This window comes from Oncorhynchus mykiss, chromosome 13, assembly GCF_013265735.2.
Source record: "Oncorhynchus mykiss isolate Arlee chromosome 13, USDA_OmykA_1.1, whole genome shotgun sequence".
NCBI classification, from domain to species: domain Eukaryota; kingdom Metazoa; phylum Chordata; class Actinopteri; order Salmoniformes; family Salmonidae; genus Oncorhynchus; species Oncorhynchus mykiss.
In genome coordinates, this window is record NC_048577.1 from 18371953 (window position 1) to 18387274 (window position 15322).

Here is a 15322-nt window from a genome sequence, read left to right on the forward strand (position 1 = left end):
ACTGTCACGTTCTGACCTCTATTTCCTTTGTTTTGTATGTAGTTAGTATGGTCAGGGCGTGAGTTGGGTGGGCAGTCTATGTTTGTTTTTCTATGATTTGGGTATTTCTATGTTTCGGCCTAGTATGGTTCTCAATCAGAGGCAGGTGTCATTAGTTGTCTCTGATTGAGAATCATACTTAGGTAGCCTGGGTGTCACTGTGTGTTTGTGGGTGATTGTTCCTGTCACTGTGTTTGTTGTCACAGGATAGGCTGTATAGGTTTTCACGTTCCGTTTGTTGTTTTGTAGATTTGAGTTATTTCATGTATCGTTCAGTTTTCCATTAAAGAACATGAATAACCACCACGCTGCTTTTTGGTCCGCTTCTCCTCCTACAGACGAACGTCGTTACACTGACGTTAGTGTCACGTTATCACGAAACCATACTCTTATCACGAAACATCAATTAGCCCATCAGTTGCATGTCTGGCTAACGTTGACCTGGCAGCATGATTAGGCTGCCGTCAATTAACGCTGACTATGAATTAGTGAGCCAGTGGGAAGTCTGTTCAAAGGCAACTACAGCAATTTGAAAGGTAAAAGAGTTAAGGAGGCTAAACAGGGCTTAAAGAGATGTATGTCTGATGTTCCAATGAGAAAATACTGTACAGTACATCTTCACTGTTGGGTTTAGTCTCAGGCATCATAAATAATCATCTACACCGGGGCAGCAATATTTAACATCTGCCACTGGTAGACAAGCAGAGCTTTGTACATCATTTGATAGCAATATCTGACTCAAGCAAATTACGTTTACATCTAATTTCGATGAAGGGACAGGTTCTAGGTATAAAGGTGCCAATGAGATAGTCCAGAATGAACTGCTCTGAGAGCATTGGTGACACCATTGAGAGGTGGGGAGAGGCAGTAGGAGGGACTCTGACAATGATGAATGAGAATAGTCTGATACAGACGACGGAAGATCATTGCACAGCCTCATGGGGGATGAGCCTGATGCGGAGAGGGGACACTGGGTATAGAACCCAACTAGAAGTGCAGATAGGACTCGAGCCCTAACGAGAGAGAGAGAGAGGGGGAGGGAGGGAGAGAGAGGGGGAGGGTTGGAAAGGGAGAGAGACAGGGAGAGAGAGAGAAACAAAGGAGTGAAAGAGAAACACAGCCCAGACGGGATGCAGCATAGACTGGGAGATAAAACACCACTAATCTCATCCTGGCGACATACCCAACCTACTCCTACTTGTCTGTCCGTACTTCAAGTGTTACTCGGGTTGGAAAGCTGAAACTGTGATGCAACAGGGTTCTATTTTGGCTCCATGGTAGAGCCCCCGAGGGCCCGGCCTACATGATGGAGCAGGTGAAGCCACAGCACTCCTTCAGTAGGGACAGGCCTGTCTTGGTGAAGGGGGACGAGGTCTGCTGGGCCCTGGACGTTAGCCGTCTGGCTGGAATTTGACCTGGGGAAGAAGAGGTGGAGTCAGTCAGAGGATATGGGGATGTACCAGGTGGAGCACTGGTGATGCAGTAGTAGATCAGACATAATGACACACACATTCAGACTCACCCAGACACAAGGGTACGCAGACACATGCATGCACACACACGCCTTCAGATGATCTGATATGAGCAGAATACACGCTGATGAAAACTAATTTTGCTCGGTGGGGAGCCAGTTCAAAGATGTATGCATTTTTGTGGGTGAAAAACATTGTTTCAAAAATAAATGCTTCAGTAGGGAAGAAAGAATTTAACAAGAAAGAGGCGCAAAACTGTCCAAAGAAATCGTCATCAAATCAAGGCCACTGACTCTTACTGCCTCAAAGTGAATACTTGAAAATGTTGAGAAATACAATTGAGCATTTGAATGGAAAATAATAACTCACTATGACTACACACACACACACACACACACACACACACACACACACACACACACACACACACACACACACACACACACACACACACACACACACACACCTTTCTTCTTGGAGTTTCTGGGGAACTTGGACTGGAGGAAATCAGCCATTTCTTTGTCCTCCTCCCTTTCCCTGTAGAGGAGAGAAAAATGGATGAGTGTCTTCACATGCCTCAAAAACAATCAATTATTACCTCGTATTGTATTTGTATTTCGGGGGGGGGGGGGGGGGGGGGGACAAGGCAGATGGAACAGAGTTCTGTAACATAGGTGGTTCAGAACCACGCTCCCGTGATGACCTGGTTTGAGACCTGACGACATACTGTATGTACGTTGGGACCCCAAGGTAAAATGCCTAGGCTTTAGCTCAGAGAGCTAACAGTGTTCTGGTGAGCATGACACCTGGTTTCGAACCCCAGTCGGTCACACTTGCCTTAGCCTCTCAAACTCCACATCGTCAACAAGGAAATCTCTGGTCTCCACCAGCTTGTGGATCTGCTGGAGAAGATCCTCCTCTTTCTGTCTGTCCTCGTTGGACTTGTCATTGTCTGTAACAGAAAAAAATTTATGAGTTTGATCACTTTGGTCATGATAATGTATGATTACACAGTGTCTCATTCCCCAAGTCGATATTAACACATTGTAATCATTACTGACACATGACATACATTTTGTGCTTGGCGAAGGATTTAATGATCTCACTTACGACTGGATTCAGTCTGTGGTGCTGTAGAGCTGCGCTACAGGGTGATAGAAATGTAAAGGTAGTGTTTCCGTGTTAGATGAGACTGCATTCCCGGTAAACGCTGCATATGTCGGCTCAATGGGAAATGACCTTTACCTTTAAATTGCTCTAGAGCGCTGAACTTCAGCGATATGGATTGAATACAGCCTTAATCATTATTTTACAGCACTTACAACTCATGAAAAATCAGAAATCAGAAAATCCACAACAATTTACAACAAAGGTTTTATGAAGCACAAATTGTGTTAGGTCCCACATGCAGTGGATGCATTTTGACAAAAGAAACAGATCACCAGATGCAATTTTCTGCTTACATTCTTATCAAACTTAATGTGTCAATGCCATTATCTTCACAGAACCCACTAAATCTACCCCAAACCCAGGATAGAGGTGCTGAGGGAATGTGGTCTGGACTCTATGGAGGAGGGTCATTGAGACGCCATAGAAGGACAGAGTTCCTTCCTTGTGGTCCAGGTACACTCCTACTCTGGAAGAGCAGGGTACAGGGATATCAGTCTGTTTATCGTTGTGGTAGAAGGTGCAGCTATAGTCAGAACAGATTAAACACCAGGATTGATCATTCTTCCCAAACAAACTGCCTCTGTCTTTTCTGCTGATCCCTTGATATGAGACGGCTATACAAACTGACCCATCCCCGTCCCAGTGTACCTCCCAGTAGCAGGCTCCAGACAGACCCTCCCTACACGGCACCTGGGGGTAGAAGGTAAATCTGTCTGGATGGTCAGGATATTCCAACAACTGACACTGGTCCCATTTAACATCTCTGTTCCCCACCGACAGATACAGTTTGTTACGTGCTGTGTTGGGATCCAATGTGAGCTGATCATTTCCAGATATCTTGGCCACTTCCTCCTCCAATACATCCTCCAGTCGTTCTTTTAGTCCGGAGACTGATTTCTTCACATCTTCAAAGGAGACATGTTGGTCGACAGTGCTAGGTAAGGCTTCAGATGCAGGAGTGACACAGAGAGACTAGACAGTCTGGAGGAAATGGATGTGGTCCTCAGTTTCCTCCAGCTCATTGCCTCTCCTCCTCAGCTCAACCACCTCCTGCTCCAGTCGCACCAATCGCTCTTCAACATGAATCCCTATGATCAGCTTCTTCACCTCAGAGTGCCTTTTCTCAATGGAACAGATCATGCTAGTAAAGATACTTCCACTGTTCTTCACCGCACCCTATGTAGATCGCTTGAGTGACTTTATAGCCTTTCTTACTTTATTCTTCTCCTTCTTTATCCCTTGGATTCTCTGCTGGAATGTCTCCCCCAAATCACTCTGTTTCGCAATCCTTTCTGCTGCAACTGAGACTGTTTCATGGCCTTTATGTTCATCTAACAAACACTGATAACAGATAAACTGCTGATCGGACCAGCAGTAAACCTCTAGTAGTTTATCATGATGAGAGTAGATCTTCTCCTGTAGCTGTGTGGTGGCTTGGACCAAGTGGTGCTTCTTAAAGGTAGGAGATTCATAGTGAGGCTTGAGGTGAGACTCACAGCAAGAGGCCAGACACCACCAGACAGGACTTGACAGCTTTGAGTTTTCTCCCAGAACAAAAATCACACTCCATTTCTCAAAAATCAGCATAACAGTGAGCTGGAGGAGCAGGTTGGAGTCCTGTCTTCAGATTCAGAAGTCAGCCAACAGAGTGTTTTTCTTCAGAACAGGCCTTTGGATAAATCTTTCCATACACAGAGGGCAACTGTAGAAACCCTTGTGGTCATCCTGATCCCAGCTGCCCTCAATACAGCCCATACAGTAGCTGTATCCACAGGAAGTAGTCACTGGGTCTTTTAGTAGATCCAGACAAATTGAACAACTGATCGAGTATACTATCCCCTCGTGTACCTTAACTGGCAATATTGATATTGTGGCAGATTATAACCAATGCCAGCCATAGTTAACCATATAGGCTATAAAGTTATGGCTAAAGGTTAAATAATTTAAAGCTCAGATTTTCTCCCCATCATAACCATCAAGGGGGGTAAATAACAGTGGTTTCTTGAAAAAGGGAGAATTTATGCTTTCCCAAAGTATTACTTTAATCCTAATATTTAAATAGCATTAGTTTTCCCCTAATATTCAACCATTTGCATTAGTTTTTCCCCATAGGAAAAAAGCAACCTCAACACGCATTTGCAGACCGCTGCGCGAGAGCAGCAACACAGACGGATGAATAACAGCTCTCATGGGAAAATAGAGCTTCTGATGTGATCAAAGCAAAAATATCCTACACGAAAGTAAGAAAGAGAGTAAAGAGTAAACATTATTGTTTCTAGTTGAGGTCAATTACAAGACAAGTGTGGCACCTGACCTTGCATCAGTTCAAAAGATTGACGAGTGACTGAAGTCACCGCCTGGGAGTTGTGTGGGAGAGCCCGGCAACTGAAATACATTTTAAGAGGATTGGAAAGCAGATGAAAATGATATTTTCATCTGTTTTGTCCAATCCTAAGAATATGAACGCATGCAGAATATTTAATGTAATCCTCTCAATGGCAGAATTGACATCTTTCAGTTGCGATGTCTGATGGAGCTGATCTGCCCGGCTCTCCCACACAGTTCCCAGGGGGTCACTTCAGTCATTTGTCAATATTTTGAACTGATGCGAAGCCAGGTGCCTCAAAGAGAAACAAAGTTTACTCCCTCTCTTACATGCTGACCAAACCGCACGCGTGCATGCGTCCGCGATCTCTGAACCAATTAGATTAATTTGGGGACAGGTTGAAAAGCATTAAACATTTATGGAAACTTAGTTAGCTTGCTGTTGCTAGCAAATTTGTCCTGGTATATAAACATTGGGTTGTTATTTTACCTGAAATGCACAAGGTCCTCTACTCTGACAATTAATCCACCGATAAAAGGGTAAACCGAATTTGTTTCTCGTCAAAAAAAATTGTTTGTTGATGAGTATTTTTCTTGATATTTATTGTTGACGAAATGAACACGGGATAGGAGTTTGTTCTACCACCAATTTGACCCGTTGACAGTGGATATATTTCGGTAGAGGATTCCATGTTAATAGGGAAACATTGTTTAAAGGGGGGTTTGAGTTTGATCACTTCTATAATGACAATGTATACAGTATCTCTTCACAGGATTCTGCTGTGCTGAAGAATCATTTCAAGAATTAAGTAAAAATTATACAGTTATTACATTTTGTGGATGGTGAAGGGACTACTGACCTCACTTATTAATTATTTGGTAACATGTCACTGTATTTTTATTTTTTTATTTTATTTTATTTAACCTTTATTTAACTAGGCAAGTCAGTTAAGAACAAATTCTTATTTACAATGATAGCCTACACCTGCCAAACCCGGATGAACCTGGGTCAATTGTGCGAAATATATCCACTGTCAACAGGGGTTAAATCAGTGGTAGAACAAACTCAATATATGACAACAGGATGAACAGTCATTTTTTAAAATAATTATATCTGGTTTTATAACATCTCATGCTGTGAATCATGATTAATTAAAACTACTTAAGACAGCTTATAACAAATGTTATAATGTGTTTTATAAACTAGGTAGTTTGGCTCCTGGATGATGCTTGGCTGAAAGCTGTGGTTTATCAGACATTATAAACTGGGTGGTTTGAGTCCTGAATGCTGATTGGCGGCAGGGTAGCCTAGTGGTTAGAGTGTTGGACTAGTAACCGGAAGGTTGCAAGTTCCAACCCCCGAGCTGACAAGGTACAAATCTGTCGTTCTGCCCCTGAACAGGCAGTTAACCCACTGTTCCTAGGCCGTCATTGAAAATAAGAATTTGTTCTTAATTAACTGACTTGCCTAGTCAAATAAAGGTAAAATAAAAATAAATAAAAAAATTGGTTGAAAGTCATGGTATTTCAGATCGTGTACCATGGGTAGGACAAAACATGTATTTTAACTTCTCTAATTATGTTGGTAACCAGTTTATAATAGCAATAAGGCACCTCTGGGGTTTGTGATATGTGGCCAACATACCAGAACAGCCCTTATCCAGTGGAATATTGGCCATATACCACACCCCCCCAGGCCTTATTGCTTAAATATACCATGGGTATGACACAAAACTACTTGTTTACTCTTCTAATTATGTTGGTAACCAGTTCATAGCAGCAATAAGGCACTCCATGTTGCGTCGTGCATAAGAACAGCCCTTAGCCATGGTATATTGGCCATATACCACAACCCCTCTGGCCTTAATATAGCTGTTATAAGGCTTTATGAATGCATGCATAAGGACACCTACAGTAAAGTGTTACCAACTATTTTACAGCACAACAATTTACACATATCACAGGATACAAAGACAATGTCAGTTTCATTAAGCACAAATGAATTTATCCATACTCAGCCCCACATGGTCCCAGCTGAGTATGAAAGATGGGTATTGTTTGTTGAGAAGTGTTTATGCTTATGACACAACACCACTTCCTGATTCTGTGTGTACTCTGAACCTGTAGAGGGTGTGGTGTTGGACAGAGGTCAGGAAGAGATTGTCTGTCCAATCAGAGGCAATCTTTCCTGCCATTGACGGCAAGTTTTACAGTATGTCTGGAATTTAACCCTCTACAATCCATTGTACCTTAGTCTGCAGTTCAAGACCTCTCAGTAGTTGACCTCTCCATCCAAAACACTATTCTCATACTCATTGCCCTAACTAAAGTGAAGAAAACAATATAAAAAAGAATAATAATAATAAATAAATAATAGTTGGGCACACAATGTAAACATAGATTATACCTGGTATGGACACCAGTTTCTGGAGCTCCTTCTTGAGGCGAGTGATTTCCTTACACAGCTGAATGTCATCCATCCTAAAGACATAAACATTGAATGATTTAAAACCCCTGCATTATTCACAATCATTCAGCAAATGGTCCAATCGAAGTTTACATGTATTTATTCAAATGTTTTGTCATTTAGCAGACGCTCTTATCCAGAGCGACTTACAGTAGTGAGTGTATACATTTTTGATACCAGTAACCCAGTATCACAGCATCACAGAGCCTAGAGACATCCATTACTGTCAGCTAACTGAGAGGCTCACCTCCTCGACCTTTCTACTTGTCAGGTAGGATGAACAGGGATGGCGGTGGGCAAGGTGCAGAATCCCTCCCATGTGGCATCCCAAGCTCCAGAGAACAGCCACTAGACTCAACAGGATTCATCACACTTGGACTGTAATGTTGAACTCTAAAATCATTCCATGAGTTAGAGTTCTTTCAGGTGTGACATAAGACTTCTCTGGTATTCTCTACAGCGCCACATCCAATACCATTACTGTCTCTGAGCAGCCAGCCTCACATCTCCGATGTTATTTAACGTCAATGGTAGAAAGCCCCCCCCCCCCCCCCCCCCCCGCTCAGCCTGTACTCAGCTGCCTTTCTCTCTCCCACCACATTGTACTGAACCCACTGGCACAGCTTTAAACAGAATGCCTGACTTATTAGATATTTCAGATTCTAAACAGTGTCATCAAAGGCTAAAAACAAGATCCAATTATTAAATAAACACTGCTGGGCTTCCATACATTGCCTGTGCCAAAACCTCCCTCCTCCAATGAATGAGGAAAGGATTCTCTCGCTCTCTCTCTCGCTCCCTCCCTCCATGTAACACTTTCCAAGCATTACAATACAGGGAGTAGGACTAGGCGCTCTGCTCCATGTGATTAGACCAGGGATTCTTCAACTTTTTCAGCCTGGGACCCACATGAGAAATTCTGTGATTTCCTGGGACCCAAGCTTATGAAAACCTGCAACTATAGGTACATATCGGTACATTTAATTGCCCTTATGTTTAAAACAAATGCAATATAGACAAAAACACATGACAATGAAATGAAATACCCATATAAATAGCGATTCATGTTTATTTTTCCCCATTAAAAACACTCTTACATATCTGTCTAGGTTGGAATGGTTGGTGTTAAAATACAATAAATCATTTTCATTCCGAACTGGAATAAATTGATCATATCACACAGACGTAGACCAGAAAACAAACACGCAAGCGCACACACACACACACTCCTAATGAAAGGTGTGTGGCTGATTGAAGTTTTCATCAAGAATGTCTATTCTGGGCTCAGTTTTTGACAGTGCAACCCTAAGGTCATGCTCAGCATTGAGTCTGTTTCTGTACTTGTCTTTAGTTTGCTCCTTGGTCATGAGACCTAGTGACTTCAAACAAGGTTCAGAATGTCCACTCAGTGGCCCTACACATTGCACACCCTTTAGTTTGTCAATTTTCCTCTCATATGGTTTTACATTAATTTCAACCTCTCTTTCGTATCGTCTGAGATCCCCAAAGATTGGAAATCTGCCGCGGTCATCCCCCTCTTCAAAGTGGGAGACACTCTAGACCCAAACTGTTACAGACCTATATCCATCCTACCCTGCCTTTCTAAGGTCTTCAAAGCCAAGTTAACAAACAGATCACCGACCATTTCGAATCCCACTGTACCTTCTCCGCTATGCAATCAATCTGGTTTCCGAGCTGGTCATGGGTGCACCTCAGCGACGCTCAAGGTCCTAAACGATATCATAATCACCATCGACAAAAGACAATACCGTGCAGCCGTATCCATCGACCTGGCCAAGGCTTTCGACTGTCAATCACCGCATTCTTATCGGCAGACTCAACAGCCTTGGTTTCTCAAATGACTGCCTCGCCTGGTTCATCAACTACTTCTCAGATAGAGTTCAGTGTGTCAAATGGGAGGGCCTGTTGTCCGGACCTTTGCCAGTCTCTATGGGGGTGCCAAAGGGTTCAATTCTCAGGCCGACTCTCTTCTCTGTATACAGCAATGATGTCGCTCTTGCGGCTGGTGATTCTCTGATCCACCTCTACGCAGACGACACCATTCTGTATACTTCTGGCCCTTCTTTGGACACTGCGTTAACTAACCTCCAGACGAGCTTCAATGCCAAACAACTCTCCTTCCGTGGCCTCCAACTGCTCTTAAATGCAAGTAAAACTAAATGAATGCTCTTCAACCGATCGCTGCCCTCATCTGCCCACCCGCCTAGCATCACGACTCTGGACGGTTCTGACTTAGAATATGTGGACAACTACAAATAAACTCTGTAAACTCTCCTTCCAGACTCATATTAAGCATCTCCAATCCAAAATTACATCTAGATTCGGCTTCCTATTTCGCAACAAAGCATCCTTCACTCATGCTGCCAAAAAACCCTCGTAAAACTGACTATCCTACCGATCCTTGACTTCGGCGATGCCATTTACAAAATAGCCACCAACACTCTACTCAGCAAATTGGATGCAGTCTATCACAGTGCCATACGTTTTGTCACTAAAGCCCCATATACTACCCACCACTGCGACCTGTATGCTCTCGTTGGCTGGCTCTCGCTTCATATTCGTCACCAAACCCACTGGCTCCAGGTCATCTATAAGTCCTTGCTAGGTAAAGACCCGCCTTATCTCAGCTCACTGGTCATCATAGCAGCACCCACACGTAGCACGCCCTCCAGCAGGTATATTTCACTGGTCACCGCCAAAGCCAATTCCTCCTTAGGCTGCCTTTCCTTCCAGTTCTCTGCTGCCAATTACTGGAACGAATGGCAAAAATCACTGAAGCTGGAGACTCATATCTCCCTCACTATCTTTAAGCATCAGCTATCAGAGCAGCTTACAAATCATTGCACCTGTACATAGCCTATCTGTAAATAGCCCATCCAACTACCTCATCCCCATATTGTTATTTATTTTATTTTTTGCTCCTTTGCTGCACCACAGTATCTCTACTTGCACATTCATCTTCTGCACATCTCACTCCAGTGTTTATTTGCGAAATTGTAAATATTTCGCCACTACGGCCTATTTATTGCCTTACCTCCCTAATCATACTTCATTTGCACACACTGCATATAGACTTTTGTATTGTGTTATTGACTGTTTGTTTGTTTATTCCATGTGTAACTCCGTGTTGTTGTTTGTGTCACACTGCTTTGCTTTATCTTGGCCAGGTCGCAGTTGTAAATGAGAACTTGTTCTCAACTGGCTTACCTGGTTGAATAAAGGTGAAATAAAACATTCAAAAAATACTGTATGTGGGAATGTCTTATGTCCGTCCTACATGTAGTGTTGGTACATGGAATATTCCTCAACTGCATAGATCATAAATTGCTATTGCAAATAGAAGTATTATGTTCAACAACTGACATTTTCAGATATTATTTTGACAAACACACTTTGGTGCTTACAATTCATTCTCTATTGTCATAGATTTGGTGGGCACTGTGATCAAAGATCTGTGATCTTTGTGATATGACTTTCTTTAAGCACGTACATACTGATGAAACTGTCACTTAATATTTTTTTCTTAAAGTCTACAAACGCTCTACATTTATTCACTCTGTGATAGGCTTGGATCATATACACTACCTTTATTATTGTCCTGTAAATCATTTAGTGCCTATAATTTAGGCTGTGTGTGTAGAATGGGGCATAAAGGAAATTATGCATTATGTTTACATAAAACAGAGAATAATTCAAAATGAGAAGCTCCTGCCATGGAAAAGACAACTGGGTGGACAGGAAGTGTAAAGGAGGGGAAATAACTCAGAACATGCAGCAGGACACCTGCGGGTCTTTGTAATGCAGGTTTGATAGTTATATTTTCAATAATGAATGGTTAGCTGTTATGTGACAATTAGGTCAAAAACTCTATTTTATTTGTTGGTGTAGATGGCCAAGGAAGGTGCACAGAACTTCCCCAACATCCCAAATTCATATGGAACCTTCAAAAACACATGGAGCAACTGCGGAAAGAAATGGCTGAGGATATACTAAAAATGTCTGGTATGTAATGACATTTAATTCAAAGTAAATGTAAATTCTTTATTTTTATGTAGTTGTGTGGGACATGTTCAGTTCATGCCTATGATTTCAGAGTTCAACAAAGCCAACAACTGCTTCATGTGTGCCACTGATAAAGAACCTGGATGTGGCCCAAAGACTGACTGGGTTAGTAACTTCATTTAACATGTTTATAATCTTTTGACAACAGTAAGACAATTTATGATATCACACAATGGATGGCTAATTCGTCATTCGTCATACTGCATTGATATTTGATATTATTTATAACGTGTTACGCTTGGTTTTGCTTTGATCAAATGTTTTGCATGCCAACGGTGGTTCCATGTGCTGTGCCTAGGAATGAAGACAAAAGAGTAAAGAGTAAAGAACACAAACTGGAAGTGCTGTCTTTGTTGTTGAAAATGTATGCTATACCCCATCCACACTGAAGAGGCTCTGAAATGTACATCAACCAGGAATAAAGAGAAAGTTAACACTGTGAAATGTTTCATACTTAATTGAAGTTAAGTGTCTGTTGACATGTTGGAAAAGATTAAAGGTCTACAATTTCTGTTTAATTTGTCAATATTACATTTTTATTCATTGGTTTACTGGCCACCATTGCTGTGGTTACATGGTCAGTATATGTATTGACCAGCAAACCCACTGCAGCCTACCTCACAAGCTCACTCTCCATCCCTGCTTTGGACAATTTATAGCATGACTCTCATACTTTGCCCTTTTCCTTTATGGTTGATATTAACGACGAAAGGAGATATTTTCTGTCTCTCTCCTATTGTGTACCGCTGTTAAATACTGTGGAAAAAGAAAGAAACATGGAAAATAAGTACTTAGAACTACCAATTATTGTAGATAAATACTAAAGAAAATAATAAACACAACACTGGACTGAACCCCCTTAATTGTCAAACTAATATTAATGTACAACAATATAGAAGATACATGACTAGAGGTTATGCAATATGGGTGTATATCCACTGCATGCTTCTTAGGTGTGTAATTGACATGACCAAGGAGCTGTTGCAACTTTGAAACTATGAAAAATGTACGTTACACCGCGTGATTTTACAGTACACAAACAAGAGTGTGCAATACAGAAGGGTAGTCAGCGGACATTCGGTCACATGACCAAGGAGCTATTGAAATGTTACATTTAGAAAAATTATTGTAAAATCATGTGAGATGAAAATAGACAAACTGACATGCTGACCAGACCGGACACGTCGCGTGCGCGAGCGTCGCAAAATAAATGTTGAAATCCATGTTATTAAATTATTGCACCCACACTGCTCGCGTGCGCCAACGATCGTCTGCGACGCCAAGAGCTAAAAGAGAACTCATTCCTATTTCTGACGCAGATCACGCTGCAAGTCCTGCCTCTCCCATCTCCTCATTGGTTTATAGAAGCAGGTACCCACGTGCCATCTCCTCAATGGTTATACCCACGTGGGTGACTGAAAGACGAACTGTTTTGCCGGTAGTCGTGGTAATACAATGAAAGTTTAGATGCGATAACCATGTAAGTTAAACGATGAAAAAGTCTGGAAGGAGGAGAGATGACTAGAAACGATTCGGTTGTCCGTTTTATGTGTGGATTAATTGCTGGAGTATAGGTCCTTGTGCATTTCAGGTAAAATAACAACTCAATGTTTATATCCCAGGACAAATTAGCTAGCAACAGCAAGCTAGCGAAATCGGACAAATGAACGTTAGCTAGCAAGTGCAAGCTAACTAGCCAAATTGCCATACATGTTTAATGATTTTCGACCTGTCCCCAAATTAATGTCATTGGTTCAGAGTTTGTTTTGATATTTTAAACTGCGTGTCATGATCGCGTTTGGTGTGGGGGGGCAAAATAAATGTATGCACGATAGGGCACGATGGCACACGCGCCCAGCCGGTTTGGGTTCCGTGTGAAGGGTTTGCAATGTGTAGGGCCACGGAGTGGACATTCTGAATCTTATTTGAAGTCACTAGGTCACATGACCAAGGAGCTATTAAAATGTTGAAAAATGCAGGTAAAACCATGTGAGATGAAAATGGACAAACTAAAGGGTGTGCAATATAGAAGGGTAGTCAGTGGACATTCTGAACCTTGTTTGAAGTCACCAGGTCACATGACCAAGGAGCTGAAAATGGACAAACTAAAGGATGTGCAATGTGTGTCTATGCCATCGGGTTAGCTACAACCAGTTTTGAAAGTGTTAGGAGTAATGGTTAAAGAGCTATTGAAATGTGAACATTTTGATTTGTCACTTTGTTGACGGTCCCTAACTGCTGTTGGTGGACCTAAGGAAAACTACAGGCGAATATCCGTCGAATATCCAACCTGAAACTCTCTTTACCTCGGTCAATGCTAGCTGACTTACTTTTCCACTGTCGAAGCACTGTTTTCTGAAGCATTATGGAGCCGTAACGTTATACCCTGTCAGCGATTGTAAATGGAGCTTCGTAGTATTCATTACCCTGAACAAAGGTGAAGTATGAACCCACCCACACCCGTGTACAACTACTTATCACCTTGCACCTTATTCCCATCATTCTCCTGATCCGTAAACCAGAGCTCATTTGAGACAGATGTTTCTGCAGATTTTTTTAACCACAAAATTAGATTGTGATTCCAAAGACAGAGGATAGAGTCCTCTTATCCACGAGAGAAGTCTGTTCAGTGAAATACTGTTTCTTCAGTCAGATCCCTCATCTCCTTTGTTGTTGTAATTATGTTCATATTTATCATTTGAGAAGCCTTTGCTGCCAAACGGGAGGTTGCGTCAATTGAACTGACTTCAACAAACGTGGAGTGACTGCACGGATGCCCTTTGATGATCATTTAAGTCCGGATAAACTTGCTAAGGCAATAATTAAACGTTGGGCAATTGATGTTGTTCATAACCACTTTGTAGGTGTTCTGAAATAACTCCCTGGGTTTACCGTCATGCTGTGGATGTTTTGTCAGGACGTGTCATTTTAATTTGTTCGTTTTGAGCGACTCATTACTAAGCACTTCCCTGCACAAAACACATTGTGGGCGCTTCTGGTTATTTCTCAAAGTTTGTATGGAGCGAGTGAGAATGACAAGGCAGTGGCTGACAGCGCATCATCTGCTGCTGAACCACAGCCCTGCAGCGTGTGGGTCGCGAAGTGATCTTCAATAAAACTGCAGAAAAAAAGATCTCGTAAACAGCAAAGCACAAGGCATCTCCCTCCCACTCGCGCAGCTGGCAAATTGAGCAGAGACACAGCTGCTAAGCAGAGAGCGCACTGAACAGAGAGTGCAGTTGCATTTGGCAAAATCAGTTCCAGTATTGAATGAAATAATTATACATTTACTCTGACACGTCGTGACCCACCATTAGTGGTGGGCCCTTTAAAAAAAGCTGGGTTAGACAAACATCCAGGTCTCGTCAGAAGAGGACAAATACATAGTGCCGCTGCAGGGAGGAAGACAGAAAAGAGGAAACCACCAGAGATATTCAGTTAACTGGCTGTTAACAGGGTATCAGTGTTTACACATGCACTTACATGCACACCCGTAGAATGATGCCGGAGAGGATGGCTGATATTTTAAGTGCTCCTAACCAACTGTGCTATTTTAATAATGTATAGCTAAGCTAAGGGTAGTTTTTTCAAGCAGAAATGTGCATCCTGTTGCACAAACTCAAAACAGTTCTGGGACACTGTAAAGTCCATGGAGAATAGGAGCACCTCCTCCCAGCTGCCCACTGCAATGAGGCTAGGAAATACTGTCACCACCGATAAATCTACTACGATTGAGAATTTAAATAAGCCTTTTTCAATGTCTGGC

At 42.1% G+C, this 15322-nt stretch overlaps 1 protein-coding gene across 1 annotated transcript in view; it reads right to left on the reverse strand.

The window, feature by feature from the left end:
- Window positions 1-301: 301 nt before the first annotated feature.
- LOC110485803 (bMERB domain-containing protein 1) overlaps window positions 302-15322 on the reverse strand; it is a 39126-nt gene continuing 24105 nt past the window's right edge. Inside the window, exons 3-6 of the mRNA XM_036940468.1 lie at window positions 7414-7487; window positions 2349-2463; window positions 1978-2048; window positions 302-1454 (exon numbers count right to left, since the gene is read on the reverse strand). Of these exons, the coding sequence (XP_036796363.1) occupies window positions 1339-1454; window positions 1978-2048; window positions 2349-2463; window positions 7414-7487 (376 nt within the window). The 3' untranslated portion in view covers window positions 302-1338. The remainder of the gene's footprint in view (window positions 1455-1977; window positions 2049-2348; window positions 2464-7413; window positions 7488-15322) is intronic.